Source organism: Tenrec ecaudatus, chromosome 7 (genome assembly GCF_050624435.1).
Source record: "Tenrec ecaudatus isolate mTenEca1 chromosome 7, mTenEca1.hap1, whole genome shotgun sequence".
Lineage (NCBI taxonomy): Eukaryota > Metazoa > Chordata > Mammalia > Afrosoricida > Tenrecidae > Tenrec > Tenrec ecaudatus.
This window is the reverse complement of record NC_134536.1, coordinates 34,033,506-34,058,524: the sequence shown is the minus strand read 5'-3', so window position 1 is coordinate 34,058,524 and position 25,019 is coordinate 34,033,506. Positions and strand designations below refer to the sequence as shown.

Below are 25,019 nucleotides of genomic sequence, written 5' to 3'. Positions count from 1 at the left end.
CAAGCACAGAAAAATGTACTTTTTTTACTTCAAAATATGCACTAGGGCTAGATTTCCATTTCACTTCACTGAACTGATCAATTAAAATAAACTGTTAGTCTCCACTGAGTTTTCTAATTGGACTATCAACCTTGTGGGCATTCTGCAATCAATTCAATGTAATGAGTTCACATTATGGCCATTCTATAGCAATGAGAATTTTGCTATTCCAAATTTAATGAAATAGAGGCATAGCACGGAGCTAATAAGTAGCCTTTAAAAACACCCATTGATTTATATTCTATTTGTAAATAAATATAGGTACCCCTGAAAATCGTGCGAGTTTAGAGAACTGACACTTTACATAAGGGAAATGGCCCATCAAAAGCTTCCGATAAACAGACAAATGCATCTTCGGTGGTCTTCTGCAGTCTTCCTGCACTAGCACTTCCACTGGCTTTAAAGAAAATAGTTGCTTAATAAAACACTGCAGGCGTCATCAATCTTAACAAGTAACCAAACAGTAGTAAGCTGGTACCGTACCGTTTGCTGAGCGTAGTTTTTTAAAGGAAAGGAAAAGTCAAAACCCAGTTTCAGTTGTTTTGTAGCAACCTCGGAGAACAAAGGAGATTTCAGTTTCCCAACAGCTACACGGGGCCAGGTTTCCCTTCCCATGCAAAGTCCTGCAGCAATCTAAATATTCTAATGAAGTCTTTGCACTGAAGAAATTAAACTTGAAATGAAAAAAAAAAGGCATGATTTTTCTTTGGTTTCAAAGTCAGATGATTTTGGTCCTTTCATTTTTAAGTATTAAACTAATGGCTTTTCAGATGCAGTATCTTTGAGCTAAGCCATCTTTTTGCCACATATTTTTATGATCCTCATGCTGAATTTTAAGATGAAGCAATTTTAATCCTAGGTGTATACCACATAGGAACCCTAGTGGTGTAGTGGGTACATATTAGGCTGCAATCTGCATGGTCAGCAGTCGAAACCACCAGCCAGCTCCTCCAGAGACAGGGCTTTCTACTCCTGTAGAGAGAACCGCTTCAGAAACAGGAGGACATTCTCATCTGTCCTATAGGGTTTCTAGGAGTTGGCACTGACTCACTGGCAGTGAGTTTTTTAGTGCACCACATGCTCTTGCTAGAAACTGCTCTTCGTAAGTGAGGAAGCAGTTCGAGGAGGCCTGGCTAAGGCTGCATTAGAGAATGGTGCTGGTAAATTATGCTTATTCTAAACTTTCCTTGAGCGACTGCATCCCTGTACCCAACCAAATTACCTACTCGGGAACATCTCCATGAAAGTCCCGTCCAGCCTTTATGCCTCAGGTTTAAGGTTGGCATTCAGATGGGCAGAGCTTGTGGTTGCTAGTTACCACTGGTCAGCTTGCTGCAAAATCCTATGGAGAACAGAAGGAAAGGTGCTCGGTCCTGCATCGCCCTCATGAGTGCCACTATGTTTGAGTCCACTGTTGACATTGCTTAGGTCTTCTACACAAAAGGCTCACTCCCAGCACTGCACCAGACATTGTGTTGTGATACGTAGTTTCCATTAGACTACAATGGGTTAATTTTGGAAAGTAAATGCTTAGGCTTCCTCCTAGTCTGTCTTAATCTGGAAGCTCTGCTGAAACCTGTCTACCGTAGGTGATTCTGCTGGGATCTGAAACACTGGTGGCATAGCTTCCAACCTAATAGCAGCACAGTAAGACAAACCTGACAGAATGGTGGCAGATGAGCAGAGATAAAACTGTACGTTTGAAAAACACCTCAGGAAAATCTATATTTATTTGCCCAATTGTTTACCAAGAAATACTATAACCTCCTTCAAAATCCCAACTTTGCTAAAAAAATTTTTTTAAAACCCTGAGTCAGAATCAACTCAATATATTATAGCTATTATCCTAGTTTTGCTGAACCATAGACGTATTAAGGGATTTTCTGAAAGACACAAAATTGTAAGCAATAAACCTGGAATGCAAATCCAAATAGTCAACACAAGTACCTGTGTTCTAAAACTTCTGTAGAAACTGGGATGATAAAATTCAGAAAAACTCTCTGGGCAGAGGAAAGGGCATATGCAGATTCCAAAAACCAAAGTTGCTGCCATCAAGTCAATTCTGACTCATAGTGACCCCACAGGACATAGCAGAATTCCTCCGGTAGAGTTCCAAGAATATAACCCTTTCCAGTAGTGGACAGGCTCATCTTTCTCCCAGTGAGCAGCTGGTGGTTTTGAACTGCCAATCTTGTACTTAGTAGCCCAGGCATAACCACTCCACCACCAGTTCTAGAGCTTTGATTAGCATATAGAAAACACTTATTTAAGAACTAGCACAACATGGCAAATGGAAATCCACCTGTACTAAACAACTGTGAAAGGTGCTGTGAAAGTATCACAGAGATTCTATCTGGGTGTCACAGCTTTATTTTCAGTGATAGTAAAGCACCCGGGTCCTGCAGAGATTCAACTTAGTACTTATTTCAACCGAGTCTGTCGTTTCTTTTTTAAATTCTAGTCAGGATTTTCAGAACTTAATCTTAAAAGACTGTGAGCAGCTACTGTGTTTGAATGATTTTTAGGACATTTACGTATTAAATAAACACCTAAGAGATCACAGACTCTCAAGAAAAAACCCCTCACTGCCCATGCAGTTGATTTCAACTGATAGTGACCCAACAGCCCAGAGGAGAACGAGTCCTCTGAGTTTCCGAAGGTGTACATCTTTTCAGGAGACAGCTCCATCTTTCTCCACCTGAAGTGGCTGCTGACTGTGGGTAACCCAGGGTGCGGTGGCAGAGGGGCTCCTTCAAAAAAAAGCCACACCGACATGGCTGAAGAGCTGGCACTGACAGCGATACCACGAAATAACTCCACAATAACAAGTGCTAGGCATTGTAAAGCTCCCGGCAAAGAAAAGGAAAACTGCCTGCCACCAAATCAGCCCTGACTTAGAGCAACCCTATAGGACAGAGAATTGCTCCCGAGGATTTCCATGACTAAAACTGTATGGCAGCAGATGGCTTCAAATGTCTTCCAGGAAAGGGAAGAGAAGTTAACACGATTCTAATAGAAGTGTTCTATGGTAGAGGCTGGGTAAAAGGAATCATCGTCACAATACTTTGAAGTAGGTAACATTAGCACCATTTTACAAGGGGAAAAGTCTTAGAAAAAGCCAGGAACTTACCAAGATCATTCCAACAGCAAACATCAGAGCTAGGTTGCAAAAGATATTGATCTAATTTCAAAGCTACCGCCGCATCTACTTAACTACAACACACTCTAGCAGCCATAGCACGCACACGAATACATTCTTACCTCCCCTGTAAGCCTGTGCAAAACACAAGTAACACTGGAGGAGAGATGAGCACAATGCCTGTCATAAAGCAATGGCCGTAAGTACAGGAAGCACATGCAACCGCGTTCGGCCCAGCAATCCCACAAGGGAGCCATTTCACAGAAGCAAGCAAACACCCTGGTCACTAAAGCTATGTACGAGCGGTTTTATGAATAGCACGGTTCATAACTGCAAAGAGTGGAAATAAAACAAATGCTTCTCAGTGTGGGAGGTCTTACTTGTCGTAAGCCGTATCATGGGATGTCATATAATCACAAAGGTGTACTGGAAATATTCTAGTTGACATTGAGCTATAAAATGAAAAGCCACTGGCACTCAGTCATTCTGGCTCATACCAACCCTGTAAGGACCAGGTGGAACGGCCCCTGTGGATTTCTGAGAGGGGGAACCTCGTCTTTCTCCTAAGGAGCAGCTGGTTTCGAAATGCTGGCCTTGCTGATAGCAAAATGTAATTTTTTTTAATCCCTGTATGTATACGGGTCTATTTTTATACAGAAATAGGTGAAAATAATGGATGGAAGAATAGAGTAATATAAATCAGGCTATTCTAAGGTCTCAAAAAGCTGACAGTGACTCGAGGGCAGGATGTTTGGTTTGTTTGGTTTTTTTTTTGAGCAATGTGGAGAAAGGAAGGTAGGTTCTCTCCCCAAAAAATTCATTCAAAAAAAAAATTAAAAAGTCAATGGAAGTCACCTAAGTACCTCACCTAGCTGCACATCAAGTCAGTTTGAACCCCGGGCGAGCCTATGCACAACAGAACAACACTGCCCAGTCCTGCAACCGACTCACACTGCTGCAGCAACTATGCCAGCTCTTCTTGTCAAGGGTCTGCCTTTTTTAAGATGCCCCTCTACTTTACCAAGCATGACGTCTTTTTCTAAGGACTGGCTCTCCAAAGTACGTGAGATGGAGTCTCACTGTCCTCACTTCTTCCAGGGCAGATTTGTTTGTGCTTCTGGCAATTAATGGTACTTTCAATGTACTTCACCCCCATTAGATTAATAACCAGCTTTTTAACAGAACTTGCTTTGCATGTGGTAACAAAAGAACACTATTTCTTTGGATGAAGTGCAGAGCTCATGTTGAGCATTTCCATGTGTCAGATGTCATGCTGAGTGACACAGGTCGTTCACAAAAGGACACGCACGGCAAGATGTCACTTACATGCAACATAGGAATGTAGAGTGACCAAAGCTGATCAGTGGTTACCAGAGCGGGGGTCACTGCTTAGGAGGCAGCTTAGTCTGTGAGTCGTAACAAGGCACTGAGGAACAGGGCGGTGCGGGGCTAGCATCACATGATGAGTGCAATCAATGGCACCAAACTATACACGTGGAATTAAAAATGTTTGGATAACTATTCCACCACATTCAAAAATAAAAGCAAGACAGATTCTGTTTGCCCATCCATTTTTGTTAACAGAACACTGTCACGTGTGCCTTGGAGCTCAGGAACTTGTAATAAATTCAAATGATATTTTTTTAAAATACAGGCCAAAAAGCTTCAACCATACGTAGAAGTATGATGTCAGCATCTTGTTCTGAATGCTGGCCCTCTCTTTTCCACTTATGGGGTATCGGGGAAAACTGTCTAGGAACTTGTGTGCCTCAGATTTCCCGGCTGTAAAACCAGGATAAAAGGAACTCCAGCCCCAAAACGAATACTATGTTACATGACAAAGTGGTTAGAGAAAGTTTGGTACAGTAATTGGTATATAATAAATACTCACTGATGTTGACTAATATTACATACATGCAACAAAATGTTAATAAAATCTGAAAAAGCTGCAACATGTGTAAAGTAGACATCCGCCAGAGAAGGAAAAGTCTGTTATTTCCTCCCAGAAGGAGCAAGAGAAAGGCGGCCCGAATGCGCACTGAGAGGTGCGGGACACAGGCACTGGAGAAATGGGGCGGTTCTTCCGACAGAAGGCTCGGGCAGGTCTCCCGGGAGTTCTCCATCCTGGGCGACAGTGCTAGATTAGCCGTGGGCTGCTGCTCATTTTGGATTTTGTTTCCGTTTTCTCAATAGGCTATCATTTCTTTGTTTCTCAGGACACCAATCTAACAACTATATAAAAACATTAACTTCCATAATTAGGACAAGTTATTGCTAAAATAAAGAATCAAAAATCACAGCAAGATTTAAGGAATTCATTTTCTAAGACTGTTAATTAATAAGAACTTAGAACTGAGACGAATAACAAAGTTTCAATAGCACCAGTAATGACGAAGCTGACCTCCCCAATCAGATGTTTACGTTTATCTTTAAGAGATTCACCATCTCACAAGAAAAATGAAAAGGTTAAAGCTTTTAAAGAATAAAATATAAAATTTTGTTGTAAAATAGTGAAAATGGCTTTGCCTGTACAAATTCTGCTCAAATTATAATTTGCCTCTTAAAAGTTCACAGTAATCTACAGCTTTTTTTATGACCTTTAGTTTCTTCCACCTACTGCACAGGTTCTTGTAATAAATAAATAAAAATGTAAAGCTTGACCCATGGTTCAGTATATTAACTCAGGTCTCTAACTAACTTCCCTCTTAAGCACCCTGGTGCCTTACTGGGAACTCGGGAGGCTGCAATCGAAAGGTGAGCTGTCTGAAAGCGCCAGCCGCTCTGTGAGAGAAAGAGGACCTTCTACTCCCTGAAGGGGTTAGCCCCTAGGGTAATGGTTGGGTGTTGCCATCGACTAGATGGCAGTGAGGTTTTGAGAACTTCCCTCGTAGGAACCCTTGGGGTGCAATAAAGCACTGCACTGGCTGCAAGTTTGGAGAATCAAGTGCACTGGCCACTCTGAGAAAGGCCTAGGGAACCTGGTGAGGTTGCCTACTCCGTCCCAATCAATGAGTCGGCACGGACTCGATGCACACAATCACCTTTCTCTGAGAAGGAAATAAAACTTCATATACAGCCAAGAGAAAGAAGCAAGTGACACATGCAGAGTGAAAAGACTTCTGTCTGTATTTGTGCTTCTGTTAAACCACTTTGGCATTTCTGTTGTCCCTGCCAGGTGCCGTTGAGTCAGTTTTTACCCCAAATGGCACTTGGCACAACACGAAGCACGGCCTGACCCCGTGCCATTCTCGCAGTGATTGCTGTTTGAGCCCACTTTACCGATCCTTCCCGCAGATGCAGAGTGTCCCTCTTCTTGACCAAGCAGGATGTCCTCCTCCAGGGACTAGTCTCTCCTGACAGGTCCAAAGTCTGCGCGGTAAAGGGTGGCCCCCTCCTCATCTCCACGGCGCATCTGGCTGCAACTCAAAGTCTCCACAAAGCTCGAAGGCAGCGGTTCCCAACCTGTGGGTCCCGCAACCCCTTTGAGGGTTGAACGACCCTTTCATGGGGGTCGCCCGATTCATAACAGTAGCAAAACGACAGTGATGAAGTAGCAACGAAAACAACTTTATGGTTGGGGGTCACCACCACAGGAAGAACTGTATGAAAGAGCCGCAGCATGAGGAAGGTCGAGAACCACTGCTCTAAGGGACACCCGTTCCCAACTCCTAGCACATTATCCGACAAAGAGTGAACATACAGTAAGTGCTGGTTCGTTTAAATTGTGTCTTTCCCTCCATTTCTACCTTCAGGGAAAGTACCTGGTAATGCTTAGTCTATAGCGAGCACTCAAAATGCTTATTAAAAGGTCCTATAATTATGTTTGGGATCCAGTCAGCAAGTATATACAAATACCGTGTATACTCGAGTATAAGCCGTTTTTTCAGCACATTTTTAATGCAGTGTGGTAAAATTAGGTGCCTCAGCTGATAATGGGGTTGGCTTACACGCGAGTATATATGGTACTTATAATTTCTAGGAGGGGGAGGGGGGAAGCAAGTAAATAGGAGTAAAAGAAAACTCTGTGCTTAACATTAATGTAAATTTTATATGCTGTTCATAAAGATCAGCTATGGGGAGAGTCTAAAGCAAATGTTAGATTAAGCAATTAGTGTGTCTCAGTTTTTCCAGTGTAGGTGTATATACAAAGAGAATCTTAAAGCCAATCTGAGAACATTCTGAACTACTTAGTTTTTTCACTTAAATTAAACCACTTCCTTCCCAAAGCCCACAAGTTTGAACCGAGAGCCAATTAACTCTGGTTTGCTGTACAGGCAGCCCTGAGGTTACAAACATCTGATTTACACCTTAGACTTGTCCTTTTATGTTATGTAAATTCCCCTCACTTTGAAATGAATGAACCCGCAACCAAAGCCCACTGCCCTGGATGCATTCAGCCACCACAAGCACACAGCACTGCCCCACGGATTTCCAAGGTTGTCCATCGCTCTGGCAGCACAGGATGACATCTCCCCCCCATGGCATGGCAGAGGACTTTAACCACTGTGCACCAAAGCTTCCTTTTTCCTACGCGGCAATACAGCTAACCCAACGCACCTGCTGTCTCTTAAAGACAGTTTGAAGGAGAGCACAAGCATAATCAAGGGTCTGCTTTTATAAATATGCAGAACAGTGCTACAAACCTCAATGAAATTACTGTGATGGTTAAAGTGGTAAAAAATCATTTCTTTTTAACAAAAGTGTTAAGGAGCCACCAAACAGCTGTGAATAAGCATACTTGAAGCTCCTCACATAAGAGGATCAAAGTATGCCAGAGATACTTTCAGTGCGTTACGAAACATTCATCTAGAGGTAGAGATAGATGTTCACGAGATTTCACATTAGTCAACAGTAAACACTAAATATGTCCTGAAGCATTCTTCTTTGTGATATTATTTTCAAGTTAATCATAGATGTTATTTCCTTGCAGCGTCTCATAAAAATCAAGTCATGAAAAAAATTAACAAAATAAAAATTGCTTCATGGGGAAAAATACCCTCCAGATTCCTTACCTCCAGATATAAATATTGGTCTGAGTGGCAAACAAAGAGGAAAAGTGAAACTGTGGTGGACTTGGAGTCCTTAATGACATGTAAATTCATTTCAAACATTAAAAAAAATTAACAGTCATTATCTCTCTCATTCTGATGATGTAAAATAAAAAATATAAAATTACAATCTTGGGTCATGTATCCAGTTGCTTTTTTTCTTGTCTCTTTAGAAACAACATACCATTAAGATTCAGATCATGGTAACAATGACATACATAAAAATGAACAGATATTTAAATATCAGTAAGCATATATACAAGGGGGATTTGAAAATGTGTGGGAAAATGTAATTAAAAGATAACTGAATTTGTGCATGAACTTTTTGAAGGCCTTCACACTAAACTTTCACTAACAGCAATTGGAACTGTGAAACCATAAAAATGGTACAAACTAACTCATCCTTACTGCATTAGACTTTATAGTCAGTCGTCCCTTAGTATCTGCAGGGATTGGCTCAGGACCACCATCATCCATCAAAATCACTGGATACTCAGGTCTCTGACATAAAAAGCAAAACCCACTGCCATCAAGTTGATTCCCACTCATAGCAACTCTGTACAGCAGAGAGCTTGCTCCATAAGGTTTCTGACTGTAAATCTTTACTAAAGAGCAGACAGCTTCAACTCACCCCCACAGAGCAACTGGCGAGTTTGAACCAATGACCTTAAAGTTAGCAACCAAATGCTTAACCCCAATTACACCACCAGAGCACCTTAGTTTACGCACTCTTACTGCCACCAGTAGACCCTAAATCATCTCTAGGGTACTTATAATATCTGATACAATGCAAATGCGAGGTAAACCTCACTTGACACTCCTTAGACTTTACATGACTGCTCTGACCACTTAGTCACCCTGACTCTCCCATCAGCAGTTGGTTGAATCTGCAGGAAAGAACCTGCAGACACAAGCCAACAGCATTTTCTAAAATCCAAGGTTTACTTGCAAGGAAAAGTGAAGAAAAATGGAGCACAGTAAGTTTCTGAACAATGGGGCCCCTTTTAGTGTGAGGCACCCTTCATCAAAAACAGTAGCTTATTTTAAAAACAAAATATTGAAGTATTTCTCCAAATCCATCAAAATTTTTAAACTGCCAACTCAATTATCTGGCTAATTTAATAAATATTCATTGGGCAATCTACTTGTATGGCAGTAGAAATATCCATTTTGAGAGTTGAATAAAATGTTAAATTTAGAAGATTCCTTTTCTAGATCTGTAAATTAGATTTTTTCATTGTTTACTTCTATTTTTTTTTTAAGGAAAGAAAATAAAAGCAAAGGAAGATAAAATGTCAATAGTAATAATGAAAGTTAAACTTTAGGTCATCCAATAATTCACAGTCTGTTGAAAACTCTTGAAGTTAATCATGAAATTTTAAACCATGCATATGATCTCTAATGCACAGGGCTTTATTTTCAGACGATAATGCTGTATTATTTGAATTTCTATACTAAAGTTTGCTTTTTTTTCTCTCTGGCCAGAAAGAAAAGCCTATGTTACTCAGTTCAATAGTTTTGAGGTTTCCCTCTTCATTGGTTTACAGGTGGCAAGGAAAATATAGACCATCGAAAACTAGAGAGCTGACTTATGACTTTACTTCCCAAATACAAGACGCTCTTTATAAAAATTGTATGATAATCAGGTTTTTTGGTATTTGCTAATAGTCTCCCCATATACATATATATTATGGAAATAAAATATACCCAAAACTAAACCCAGCGAGGTCCAGTCCATTCCGAGTCACAGCAAAACTGTAATCTTTATGGGAACAGACTGCCACCGAGCAACTGCTAGGTTCAGTTCACAGTCAACTGCTTTAACCACTGAACCACCCAAAACATACTACCGAGTCGATGCTGTAGAGCAGTGGTTCTCAACCTTCCTAATGCCGTGACTCTTTAACATAGTTCCTGATGTTGTGGTGACCCCCCCAACCATAAAATTATTTTCGTTGCTTCTTCATAACTGTCATCTTGCTGCTGTTATGAAATCAGGCATCCCCTGTGAAAGGGTCGTTGGATTCCCCAAAGGGGTCGCAACCCACAGGTTGAGAACCGCTGCTGTAGAGGGTATGCGTTGGGCTGTGAGATCCAAAGCTGAGTAGTTTAAAACTACCAGGTGCTCCTCAGAAAAAAGATAAGGTCTGCCACCCCACTGAGAGTTAGTCTCCAAAACCCAAGGGCAAGCCTACTCTGTCCTATAGGGTCGTTATGAGTTGGAATGAAGCATGTTAGCTAAATATCGTTAGCCAACTTAAGGAGAAAAATCAACATTTAATAAAGTTGTGGAAATTATAAGCCTTAATTTATTACACTGAAAAGACTAACTTTTATTTTATTAATTTCACTGTAAAATTCTAAAACAACAGAACTATTGAAGATTCTGAATGAGAAACATGACACTTCCTTCTAGACAATTTAGTGGTATATCATCATAATGAGTAGTGAAATCATACACTTGACCTCCTGCAGGTTAAGGTAAGGGATGCCACATCACATACCCAGAAAGAATGTATTTAAGCTTCTTAGGAGAGGCATCTACTCTCACAGTTGAAAAGAGTTAGCTAATCAAAGCACTCTGGGAAAAAAGTACCAAGTTACAGGGACAAAGAGAAATGAAAAATGCCATTTTCAAAAAAAATTATAGGAAATAATCATAGAACCAAAGTATAAACTACGAAGGGCATTTGCCAAGTGAAATGTAGATCCAGCAGCCACTCCACCTAGGGGACACTTAGGCGTGCTTGGCTTCTCGAGAAGGCACAGCTCTCAGGTAGCAGGCCTGCAGGGCTGAAAGCTGCAGGAGTCCCTCTTCCTTCCCAAGCAAGGGCTAAGGAATCACAAAATCTCTGATGTCCAACTGCACTGTGAGCGCTTCAGAGCTTCTGCTGGCCTCAAAGGGAGGAAATGTGGGATGGTGAGAACATTTTATTGAACCATGACCTAAGGGCATAGTATACACCAAGTTCAAGAACGGAAGAGGCCCAAGTTCAATCACCAAGAGGCCAAAGTTCAACCACCAAGCTCCTCCCCAGATTCTTCTTCATAAAACAGTCCAAAAAGCTCAAATATTAAGAAAAGGGTGAATGAGAACATGACATCAAATGATAATACTTCAAGAACAAATAATGACGAAAATGAATGGTAGATAAAAAAATACGAATGAGAAAACAAATACAAACAAACCATTTAAATTTCCACACCAAATATACTAAAGAGATCTTTGTCCTGTGGTGGTGGTTGTGGGTTCTAACCAACCTTCTGGTCGGCAGCCGAGGGCTTTAAATACTGTGTCACCAGGGCTCCCTGTTCCCTAACGTAGCAGTACACAGAAAATGCAATGGTCTAGCACAAAGGGAAATTTTTCTTAGTAACACAAATGAGTGACTCTGGAATCCCAAAGGGGGGGGAAAACAGATATAAACTGACTAAAATCAAGACTTCAAGGATAAGAAAATAATGCTATTAATATGGGAGTGGGGTGGGGGTGGTGTTACCACACACAGAGAACAAACAAATATCTGAAAATGTGAAGAAATAACCTGGTTAGTTAACAACAAGCAATAGACATCTGTGAACACCAATCGCAAAGCCCTCCAGGAAAAGTGCCCAAGTCTAATACTTAATTCTTCATGCAAATATAAGCCACAAAACCAATTTGCAACCGCTCATGCATTTCACAGGTGTTTTGTTTGTTTTGAGAGGAGAAGAAAAATCGTAAGAAATAGAGCTACCTGCAAAAGCAGCCGTTTGAACCTACCAGCTAGCTGCTTCTCGGCTTTCCTCTCCTCTGAGTTAGTCTTAGAAACCCACTGCGACAACTACACTCTTATGTCCTATAGGATCAGAATGAGCGGGAATTAACACTAAGACAGCGAGTTTCATGGCTTGTCTGTTTTTTAGTTTTCTGTTTTAAAACTAAGAAAAGGTTGATTTAAAATGTTAGAAATCCTAGCAATGAGTAAATATTGAAATAATACAGGAAGATATGAGGAAAAGCTTTTTTGTAAAGCAAAGACACAGACAACAAGGTTGATTAGTGGTTACGAGTGACATGAAGGGAGAGGGGAAAGAGGTTAACAGTGTTTGGAAAGACTGCATTAGGGAATAATCAGCAAAAGTCATTTGAGACAGAATTTTTTTAAAAAGAGTAGCTGCTTAGGAGGTTTAAATATAAATAAAACCTTATGTGGAAGTCGGGTTTGAAGGCGTCGGATCATGCTTAACTGGCCTAATAACATGTTTAGAGCTTCTGTTCTAGTGCCTACTTCAATGGGCAGCACCTCGTTTGAAAGCCTGCAGTGGGCCCTTTCCACCTCAAACAATGGAGGAAGGAGAGCCAGTAATGGGAGGAGGCGGCCAAAAGGTGGGCTAACTATCCCTCTGAGCAGATGCCTCAATTGCCATGAGACCAGAAGATGGTGCCCAGCTACCGTTACTAAACATTCTCATAAAGATTCCACAAGAGAAACCTGACCAATGGGAGAAAAACGCACAACAGAATTTGAAATCCTCATGAACTTCAGATTTCTGGGAGCAATGAAAGTTGGATATACCCCTCAAACGTTTACTGATATAGTCTTGAACTTTAATTTGAAAATATCCCCCAAATCTTATTAGAAGCAAACTATAGTTCATCTGAACTGTTAAAAATGCCTGGCTTAAGCATGATACTCTTTGAAGATCCATCTACATGAGATGAAATTGCTAACAGTAACTCACTTGGGGGGGACCAGCGCAGAGAGGAGGGTGAGCATGGTTATACAGCTCAAAAGAAAGCAGCCCATGTCACTAAATCGTACATGTAGAAACAGCTGGACCTGTCTGGTCTCACCGTGGATACTCCAACAAGAAAAGCAATAAAATTGTATTTCTAAAAACGAGGTATTGTTCTCCAAAATTCTTTTGAAATACTAAACACTTGGATGAAAATTCTAGTTGAATTTTTTCCTCAGTGATCTGGCAAGCTGTTTCTAAAATTCATGTAAGCAAAGAAACCATGTGAGATCATGTGTGAAAACTATACAAAGGGAAAAGAAAAACAAGATAGCCCTACAAAGCACTTTAACAATAAGAACTTTAACAACAACGCCGGGTGCTTAGGTATGTCAGTGGTCAAATTCTCAACTTCCACATAAGAGGGCAGGGGTTCAATTCCCAGTCTGTGCACCTGAGGCACAGCTACCACCTGTCAGTGGTGGCTTGAGCACTGCTGTGATGCTTAACAAACAGGCTTCAGTAGAACTTCGAGACAGCCAACGAGCACACTATGTGACACAGCAGTCTGATCGGCAGCAATCACGGGAGACAGCACAGGTCCAGGCAGCATTTTGTGTCACTGTGCATGAGATTGCCTCGAGCCACAGAGGCTGATTCCAAGGCAGCTAACAAACACAATAATATAAAGCTACAGTAGCTAAAAGTTTGTTACTGCAACAGAATGGAGCTCCATAACTAGAGAATTCAGTGTATGTCGAAGTTGACATTTTAAATTGGCTGCCCACCCCACTGAAAATAATCAACACTGCAACAAAAGGCACTGTTAACAAATCCAGCTGTTGATGGAAGAATGTGGGGGTCAAAACTTGCTTCCTACCACACCAAAAACCAAATTAAACTCAGTGCCATCGATTCCTAGCGGCAATATAGGGCAGGGAAGAGAACTACCGGTGTGAGTTCCCAAGACTGTACGTCTTTAAGGGAGTAGAAAGCCCCCTCTTTCCTAAATACAGGGCGCTGTAGGTTGTTAACTGCTGACCTTGTGGTTAGCAGCCCAATGTGTAACCACAGGTTTCTACATTATCTTCTATTATCAGATGGAACAAAGATTCAAATATAACCTTTGGTCACTTATTGACAAGGTTAAGTTCCAAATATCATTATGCAAAAACGGTAGATAACTATATCAGATCACAAAATAGATGATGACTACACATTATTACCTAATTGCCAAATCACTGAGCATCATGGGCCGGCCACCCTGGTAAATAGCCTGAGTCATCAGCGGCCTTGCTCCTGGTTTTGGGTCTTGGTGTTAGTTAGCTGCCACATGGACAGGGGGCTAAGAGCAGCCCAAATTAACTCCATTTTGCATTAAAAGTAACCTCTCCCATCAGGACTGTAGTACTTATTACTATAACTGCTCAGTAACTATTTCAAAGAATGATGTAATCTTGCTGGCTTAAAGGTTCTGCATGGGTAGGAAGCCAGATCCCCAAAAATTCTGAGAACAGATACTTATTCAAAATAAACTTCATAATTATATTATGTCTCCCTACAGACAAACACAATTACTTTAACTTCTGAAATATGATTTTAGAAATGTGTGTAATACCCAAATTGTGTAACCAATACCTAAATGTCAACCAATTAGAGACATTTTACTGAAGCTCCTTATATTTTCTTTAAAAACTCTCTGAACTGTAGCCTCTTTCAATAACTTAATTCAGAATCCTCAGATACTGGTGACCAAATAGCCTTGCCCCTCAAGTAATGCTCTTCCTTGTAACTCCAGCCACTCAGCACTTTAATTTTAGGTCTTCAGTAGTCGTTAATGTATAAAATAGTCAGGTAGTAAAGTTTGAACTTCTGTTGTAAATGTGAAATGTTGAACAACATAGACAATAAATGAGGTATACACGTACTCTCTGACTTAGAACTATTCCAGTTATGAAAAACCAAGCCATCAGATTTTTTAAAAGATGTGGACATCTTATTGCTATCTAATCTGTATTTATAAAACCAAAGAAACCCATTGCCCGAGTGAATTCAAACTCATACGGGTAGTGCAGAAGTGCGCCTTTGGATTTCCGAAACTGCAGCTTGATACAAAAGCAGACATTCTCATCGTTCTCCTGCAGACTCACTGGTGGGTTAGACCCACTGATCTTGTTGTGGTTAGTGGCCCAATACGTTAGCCACTATGCCACCAGAGTTCCTTAATATGTATATACATATGAAAATAAAATCTGCAAATTTAGATGCAATATTTCTGAACCCAAAGACAAAGATGGGATGTATACTCACGCTGGTAATAGTAAAGTAGCAGGCATGATGAAAACTTAAAAGCCAATTTATCTAAATGTTTAAATATTCAACTTATATCAGATTTGGCTTAACAAAGGAATTCTTCTCAGAACTGAAGTCTGTTGTTATGATATGGAGATTTAAACAAAATAAGCAGTGTAAAAAATACAAAGCAGTGTATTTACTTTCTCTTACTGAAATAATCAGACAAGAAATGGCAGATCACACACCTACAATAAAATCACACACCTACATATCCATTGAGTCAGTTCCCATTCATGGTGACTCGGTATACGATAAAACCAAGCACTGCCCAGTCCTGAGTCATGCATGCACACACTGGTGAAGCGCCTCTGTCAGCTCATCCTGTCAACTGTCTTCCTCTTTTTCACTGAGTCTCTACTAAACATGATGTCATTCACCTAGAACTGATTTCCCTGGTTAAAAATCTGAAAGTATATACAGTGAAGTCTTGCTAGTCTCACTTCTAAGCAGCATTCTGGCTGTGCTTTCAGATTTGTCTTCTGGCAGCACAAAGTACTTTCAATATTCTTTGCCAAAGTCATAGTTAAAATGAATCATTTCACCTGGTCTTTCTTAGTCCTTATCCAGCTTATACAAATATAAGAGGCATTTGAAAATACCATGGCCTGATTCCTGAGTCCTCAGAACGACATTCTTGCTCTTCAAATCTATTAAGAGGCATTGTGGAGATTTGCCCGATGCAATACATCATTTCATGTGTTGGTTGCTGCTTTCAGTAGCATTGTTTGTGGACCCAAGAAAATTGAAATCTTTGACAACTTCAACCTTTTTCTCCATTTACCATTAATGTTCACTATTGGTGCACTTATTAGGCTTTTAGTTTTCTTTACATTGAATTGCAATCCATACTGAAGGCTACAGTCCTTGAGTTTCATCAGCAAGTGCTTCAAGTTCTCCTCATTGTTACCAACAAGGTATATCATCTTTCTATCACAGCTTGTTAATAAGTCTTCCTCCAATTCTGATACCACATTCTCCTTCATACGGTCTGGCTTCTTGGATTGCTCAGCATACAGACTGAGCACGTATGGTGAAAAGACAACCCTGACAAATAAGCCGAGAAGCTGGGTTGTATGAAAAGTGCAGTATCAGATCAAAAGAAGGCTTATTACCTACCTGTGATATGACACGACTCTGCTTCCTGAAGTTGAGGGGGACTTGATGAAGATCAAGGATTTCAACCTTCAGAGTGGATTACAACTCAAAGTAAAGAAAATCCAATCCTCACAATTGGACCAATAGGCAACATCTTGATAAATGGAGAAAAGATTGAAGTTGTCCAGGATTTCATCTTGGTTGGATTCAAAACCAATGTTCAAGGAAGTTGCACTCAAGAGATCAAATGGCACGCTGCTTTGGGCAAATCGGCTGCACAAGACCTCTATGTTTCTCAGAGCAAGGCTGCGAAATTGAGGACTAAGGTGTGCCTGACTCAAGCCTTAGTGTTTTCTTTTTTTTAAAAACATTTTATTAGGGGCTCATACAACTCTTATCACAATCCATGCATAGACATACATCAATTGTATAAAGCATATCTGTATATTCTTTGCTCTAATCATTTTCTTTTTTTTCTTTTCTTTTTTTACATTTTATTAGGGGCTCATACAACTCTTATCTCAATCCACACATATATATACATCAATTGTATAAAGCACATTATTTGCCCTAATCACTCAAGCCTTAGTGTTTCCAACTGTTTCATGTGCATATGAAGTTAGATACTGCATCAGCAAGCCCAAAGAAGAAGTATGGCCAGAATGTCCCTTAAAGGTCAGCATGGCCAGATTTCATCTCACATACTTTGGACATATTGCCAGCTGAGACCCGTCTCTAGAGAAGGACAATGTGCCTGGTCAAGTGGAAAGGCTATGACAAACAGAAAGACCCCCGACAATATGAACTGACACAGTGGCTGCAACAATGAGCTCAAATAGAAAAAGAAAATCAGATGGTACAGGACCCAGTGGGGTACAGTTCTGTTGTACAAAGGGTTATTATGTATCAGAACCTACTCCAGGGCACCGAAGAACAATTGTGGTGCGCCTCCCCAATGATTTTGTGGTACACCTCCCCAGTCATTATGTGGTACACCTCCCCAATGATATTGTGGTGTGCCTCCCCAACGGTATTGTGGTGCACCTCCCCAATGGTATTGTGGGGAGGCAAGGGTTGCCGCTGTCTGCTTAAAGCGCCTTGTGATGTTAATCATCTCTCTCATCTCATGAGTAGTTTCTCTAGTTACTAGAGAAAGTACAGTCTAGTACATTGTGAACAGCAATAAAACTGACCTCCTGCAGTTCTCCCGTATTTTTCAGTGTTCAATGTAATACTGTAAACTGTGAATAACGCCATTCACAGTTGACCCTGGAAATGCTCCCAGGGGGCAGGGATAAGTCATAACATTACAAAAGCAAACTGAATTGCTTGATATGTAGCACAGAAGAGCTAAGGGCCAAGGGGGGGGGGGATTGCAAAGCTATTGCTGTAGCCACACCACCAGACGGGAAAACACTACACTTTTTGCAAAACACTTTATCTTGTGAAGATGCAGCTTTCACATGGATGCAGGAATGCTTTAAGAAAAGCATACTCAGGACTTTAAAATAATAAACTGAGAAGAAGTGAAGTCATTATATGACAACTTAAAGCAAAAGGAAGTAGGTAAAAGGCCTGAAGCCAAATATTTTAATCCCAGCAAAGGATGGTGTGATGATATTAGAAGGCAGTTTAACTGAAAAAAAAAAATGTCAAACTAATAGAGGCAGCTGCTTCTGCTAACCAAGCAGCAGCAACAGCAGCAAAGTTCCTAGAGCCAAAAATCACTGAGGAGAAAGGCTATCTGCCTGAACAGGGTTTAAATTCAAACAAGCGGGCTTTTGCGGGGAGGGGGAATGTACTACAAAGGAAGTTCACTAGTAAAAAGTAAAATAAAGATGAGTAGAATTTCAGGCAGGAAGGGTTAGGCTAATGCTGTTTAGTACACATGCACTTGGATGGAAGAACTGGCACCGTAGAGAAACGATCATTTTTAAAGAAATGGTAAGGCAAATGCAAACAGCCTGAAATTAGAATGCATTTCTGCAAAGTTACATAGAATCTGTCTCTCCTTCTATCTCCACCTACTGTGAGACACGAAGATCAAACTTTGCCCATTCAACATGAAAAATACATGGTATCCTTATACACAGACCATCATGGTAACTGTAGGGGCCCTGGTGATATAGTGGTTATGCATTGGGCTGTGAGCCCTAAAGTCCACAGTTCAAAACCACCACAGTCTCGAGTACTCACAGGGCCCGTTCTCCCTGTCCTACAGTCGGCATCGACTGGAAGGCAGTGATTACTTTTCATTGTAATGCACTTTCTGTTCCTTCTGATGTTAATGTCTTATTTTCTCTACCTTATTTTATTGTAAGAATTAGTACATAAAATAGGCAACAAAACTCTGCGTTGGTTGGCTGCTTGTGTCAGCAATAAGGCCTCTGGTCAACAGTGGACTATCAGTAGTAGCTAAGCTTTTGAGAAGTCAAATGTTTTGTGCAGGTTTCTGACTGAGCAGGGAGTCAGCATCCCTAAGCCCCACTTGGTCCAAGATCAGCTGTGGAAAGAAGAAAGCAGTCATCAATTTTAAGCAGTCTGAGTAAAGAACAGTGCAATGTGTCTGACTCGGAAAACTAAGGGCAGTGATATTAAGATCCTACAAAGACAAGCGACAGGAGAAGGGGCAGATTGGACACAGAAGACAAGACATCAGATTTGGAGTGTAATGCTATATGATATGAGTGACCCACCAGAGTTCCCATGAGTGAAAATCAACCCAGCACAACCTAAGTGTGGTAGTCATTGAGTAATGTTGCATATGCCACACTATAATGATGTGTCTGGACATCCACGTGCATATTCTGCAGCAGTCAGCTAGTGGAGACATGCTCTTGGTGGCCCCCCTTTGTTCTTCTTGGCATACCTCCCGCATCTAAAATGAGCTCTCCTTTAAGCTGTATAGTGTATGTGGTAATTACATAGTCTGGTGTCAATATGAGACCTGAGAGGATTAAGGGTGAAGGGGTGGAGTCTAGTCTGCTGATCGGGTCATAACCAATGAGCCCTCCGTGTGGGCATGGCCTCCTCCCGAGAACTCTAGGAGCGCCTGTATTTTCCTCCTCGGAGGCGGGAGACATTCATTGTCTCTTTCAGTTCACTCCCTTGGAGACGCTCTACTGACCAGACGCATGGTACTACTCTGATAGACCCTGTGCTTTGGGAACTGGAGAGGCCACCATGGAGACCCCTGCCAGCGCTGAGATGCTTACAATGCCACTGGATCCCGAAGACTTACAACCCACTGACCTGTGATCTTCCTGCATTCGGTGTCATTACATGTGTTTTTGTGAATCTGAAGAGGACTTTATAGATTGGTATCAGACATATGGGCTTGGACTGGTCTGGATTGGGAGGCTTTCTTAATGTACAGGTACCCTTTATGTAAAACCGTCTCTATACCCATGAGTTTCTATGAATTTGCTTCTCTAGTCTACCCAGACTAACACAGTATAAAGAAATGTGTAGGTTAGCAATTATTTTTCCTTCTGTTGTTCTCTCTGAAATCAAATAACCAGTATTTCTTATTACTCATATTTTAAAAGTATTTTTCTATGTAAATCCAAAGAAGTCAAAAGAACATATAAATGTTTTAAAGAATATATAAATTTTTATCCGAAAAAATTTATGACAAATAACTTTTTTTAAAAAAATTCTACACAAGGTAGTTTGTTTTTTAATTTGTTTACAGAGACATAAAGCAGTGCCTTCGACATAAAAATTATTGAAATACTCTCCTGAAATACCAAGTTTATAGCCCCCCGCCCAAAAAAGTTACAAATAAACGGTGCTATTGTCACTCTTAAAATCTTTACAATCTAAAAATCTCAATTATAATACACAAGCACATACTGAGCCTTATACAATTGAAAATACATGTACACACAAAACTAGTAAAGAAATTCATATTAATCTTCCTTTGTCTAGTCAACATTATCTGTCTACCTGTCCTACTGTTTCAGCAAACAATAGTAAACAATTTCTAAGCTAACATAATACCTGATTTTATACTCAAATGTTCATCTGAACACAAAACAGATGATGTTTTGATATATAATTCTTAAATGTTATTTATCATATCATTTAGAAATTATAAGCTGTACTCCTAAAATAAAACACTAACGTGTCTGATCAGAACATCAATAGCTTTGCGTCTAAAAAATGCTTGTTTCAATTGAACGAAAACACTGGCATACATGAGCTGCCAAGATGGGCAAGTCTCTAGCACTTGGTGGGAACAGTTCACACAATCATGGGGACAAGGAGTGAATCCGCTACCAAAACCAAACCGGTTCGGGTAGTGTGCAGATCTCTTTGCTTCTGCCCTCTGGCCCTCAGAAATGGTGACGTGCCCTGGACCAACTGGGCAAGAGGATGTCATGCGCATGCCTGGAGTCCAGTGGCCGTGCCAAGGAAAAGGGGAGACAGGTAACTTATGGAAAATAGCGTTCCCTTTCCTAGGTATCCTGTAATAGAGAGCTGCTTTCTCACCCTCAGAAATAATCTCATAAATCCTATTCAGCCAACTGAGAAAACCTGAAGCTCTTGTGTTAAGACAACTAAAGTCGTAGTGTATTTAAACGTCAAAATTAGCCTAGGTGAAATAATACAATCTCAATATGGATTGGTTAAGTATAGATGGTTGTGTGTGTCACGTGGATCACCTGTATAACAACCTATGAGAAACTATTGTCAGTTTCAAATTCTCAGACTATAATTAATTTCTATAGTAGACTGCCTCTGTAAAATCTAGCTAATAAATCAAGATTTTACTCACTAAAATGTTTGCTCAAGGTTCAAAAGCAGAAAAATATAGGTAGTTCAGTTCTGAGAAATCAAAACTTTAAAATTGATCACATAGTATATGACTAATACGATCTTCTAAAGTAACAGTTTTGCTTGTGCTGATATGAAATTGAAAAATAACTGAAGACATTACTTTAAAAGTGCTTGATCAAAAGCAATAAAATCATAATGGCAAATTAAGTTTTTCCACCAGAACAATGGATACAAAACCTATCAAACACGGATAAAATACTGGCATGTAATTTTTTAAAACTAGAACTATGTAAATAGCTGCCAATGAAGACTATTTCTTTACTGGGAAATGATCTGCATTTTATTTTAATGCAAAAATACCACTTTAGATACTACTGAATTTTTTCTGTAAGAAATACCAATAGTAACATCTTTCTTTACACTGGACACCACAATTCCACATTAGCAGGTTTTCCCTGGGTACTCCATTCCCGGAATGTAGGACTTACAGATTCAAGTTGGTCAGATATGATTTGTAGCATTACTGCCTTCCCTTCCACTGATGCTGTTCTCTAAGGCAGGAGTTCTCACTGAGAAGACTCCCTCCAAATCACCTGCAAGCCATTTGGAAATAGCGAGTGCCCCATCTCTCAGCCCTCAAGACTGTCTTGGCACATCTAGGTATGTGGGGAAATGTCCCGAGTGGTTCTAGCTGTGTGTTGCCAAGCAGTGCTTCCAGGGAGAATGAGAGTTGTTCTTATCTGGTCTAGCACTGCTGCAAACTTCACCACTGTCGGGCACAGTGCAACAGCGGCAAAGACAAAATTACTCACATTCCATTAACTGATTGTAGAGAAAAGGTTCATGAAATCAGAGAAAAACGGTCTATTCACAGAACATGCATCCATGCTTGAAAATACTTTCTATCTGTTTATTTCAAAATATACATTTAGGACAAATGGTTTCAAAATCGTATAAAAAATAATGTATGTATTGTTCCAACTTTAATATTTACATGGACCCTTAGAGAGTGTTCAGCTTATCACCAAAGATGCAAATTTTTTTTCAGCAACCTCCATATTATGAGGGGACTTCAAAGAGTTCATGGAAATTTTTCATTATCTTTTAGTTCTACTTTTCCATAAACCTTCTGGAGCACCTTCATATTGTTAAAAGTCAGGAATCTGAAGTTTTGCTGACAGAAGAAAATCAGTATTTGCCTTGAGAATGATGAAACTAGGAATGGTAACAGGAAGACCATAAAATATAATAGTCATATTTAGGTTCTGCCACAGATTAAAGAAATCACTGGACTATAATAATTCAAGTACTGGCATTTTTGCTTAAGAAAAAAGAAAATATATATATTCTGTAAAAGAAAATTCATTGTAAAAATTTATAAAGCTGAACTCGTCAAGCAAAAATAACTGAGGTTTGTTGTCACGATATCAAGTCATCATATGCACTTTATAAAGACATCATTAAAGCCTATTAGCTCTAATCCAGTTAGCACTGTAAGAAGACACATTTTTAAAAAATCAGTGCAAAAATACGTCATCTACTAAAGCTGTTATGCCTCACTTACGATAATTTATGTCAAAATCACAACTTGAATCCCATAATACAAAGTGAGTGTATAAAGATTTTAAATTCATTTAAAATAAACGCTCTATGACAGTTATCAGGTTTCTTTTTTACTATTCTCTAGTGAAAGCCTTCTTTTGATTAGCCTTTACAATGTCATCGGGAGATGCTGATTTGAAGTCAAATGGTGTTATTGTTACAAGTGGACTTTTTTCTTTGTCCTTTACATCTTGGACTTGTCTACTGTACAGAAAAGTCTTATAGAGATGGAGCGTGCGCTGTCTGCAGCTCTTTGGTGCGTATTGAAAGCACAGCGTGGAAGCAAATGCAGAAGGTCTGGCTGCAAGAGCCTTGGTCCAAGAGAAGGAGAAGGGCGGTTTCCTAGCCACAGAGCCTTTACTGGTTTTCTTTTTGTCCTTCACAGAACTGAAATCTTTCCCTAACTTTGAATTTAGAATTTTGGTCCCGGGTGTTGGTGCAACAGGTAGGTCTAGGACCGGTTTTATAACCAAATCTGGGGTTTTTATCAGGACACTCAGATCAATATTTGAATCTATCCCAGAACACCTCATTTCTGATAAATTACAGGAGTCTTTCTCAATCTGAGACTGGTCGACATCAATGGCTTCTGCAATCAAGTCGGAAAGCGACAAGTTACCCAGGTCTCTTGTATCAGGAGAAGCTTTACAAAATGCCAGAGATGATAAGGATCCTGCTAATTCTGATATTCCAGTTGAAGACTGGGGCCGGTTGGCAAGCTGTGACAGAGGACAAGATCTCAAAGTGAGATCCGTGAACGTGGCTGAGGGCGGGCTGCGAAGAACAGAGGGAGCACAGCTCGGGGTCAGGTGGCTTCCTTCGTGTTCCTGACACAGCTCAGCCAGGGCTGGGCTTTCCCCCTGGGAAAACGGCAAATTGCCCTTTTTTAAAATGGAATTCTGAGTACTTTGTTCAAGGAAAGAAACACTTCCAACTTCAGTCTTTGTACAATCATTTAAATTACCAAGCGTCATCGTTTTCAATGCGCTGTTTTGTAGTGGGATGTTTTGGAAATGAGGTAGTGATGGATTTTGAGTAACCAAAGACTTGGTAGGTGTGCTCTTTAACATCAGTGACCTCAAATCTGGTACCCCTTTGAACTCAGTATCATCTTTGGGAAGACATTCGGGTCTATCAAGTCTTACCACATCATCATCAGGACCCTTTGAAAGCAGACCTTCCAGACTACAGGTGGACGATGATGACATGACTAGCGGCTCGCTTCTACAGGATTCATAAAATGAATCTCTTGGCAAGCCACTAATGAAGTCAGCTAGCGAAAGCTCCTCGGTTAACTTACATGATTCTAGTTTCTTTTCACTTTTAGGTCTGTCAAGTTTCTTTTGTTTATGAAGTAAATAGTGACTCGGTACAATTGGAGAGTTATGGCATAACCCATACTTTGCTACTGGGTCAGGAGCAAGAAAGGGCGTACTAGTACAATCCAAATTATTAGTGGGTAAAGGACAACAACTTTGAGCATCAGCAGTTGAAACTTCAGAGGAAGAAAATAAGACTCCTTACCTTACAAGAGCCATTAATGTTCAGATGAATAGGTTGACATATTCAGAAGACAGTCACAGCAACCCGAAGGAAACATGAAATGAGGCACTTAATTACCAAATGCTTTTTTTAACATGAATCAAGTGACATTTGAACATTATTTAACATGATTCACATGCGCTCTCAAAAATACAAAGTCTTAACTTTCCATTACCAATCTAAAGCCATCTTCTTGCTTTGTTCACTGACGTGTCAAAATGTTAAGTACTGAGGCCAATGTTCTAATTTTCATAAAACTCACAAAATGAGGTCTGAGTTTATTTACATTATAATCAGGATTGTTTCATATTCAAACTTCTAAGAAATCTACAACGAGAACTTAGGAATCACCTTAAAAATAAACACACAAGCCAGTAAAACATATCCTATCATGATCTGAGACACACTTTTAGTAGACTCACTTCTATATGTGATTATTTAGAAATGCACAATAACTAAACAAAACAGAAACACCTTTTAATTTATGGTAACAGGCTGCATGTAACTTTGTGGCAAAAATCCAGACCCTAGATGACAAGAAATATCAGCCCAATTTACAGTTAACAACAGAGGCCATTCCAATTGATACAGAGGTAACTAATTCCCTTACATACCCTGACTGAATTCTAAATTTAAGGCCAGATTCTACAAATTTAAAACTAAAGATCAGCATATAAAAAGCAAGAGTTGCACAATTA

The 25,019-nt window shown here is 40.1% G+C and overlaps 1 protein-coding gene across 4 annotated transcripts in view; it reads right to left on the bottom strand.

Moving 5' to 3' along the window:
• Positions 1-25,019, bottom strand: part of HBS1L (HBS1 like translational GTPase) — an 84,892-nt gene that overhangs the window by 45,074 nt on the left and 14,799 nt on the right. Inside the window, exon 5 of one of the 4 annotated variants that reach the window (XM_075554506.1) lies at positions 20,076-24,298. The exons of the other annotated variants lie outside the window; for them this stretch is intronic. Within the exon in view, the coding sequence (XP_075410621.1) occupies positions 22,854-24,298 (1,445 nt within the window). The 3' untranslated portion in view covers positions 20,076-22,853. Of the gene's footprint in view, positions 1-20,075; positions 24,299-25,019 lie in introns of those variants that run through there. 4 annotated transcript variants of the gene reach the window in all.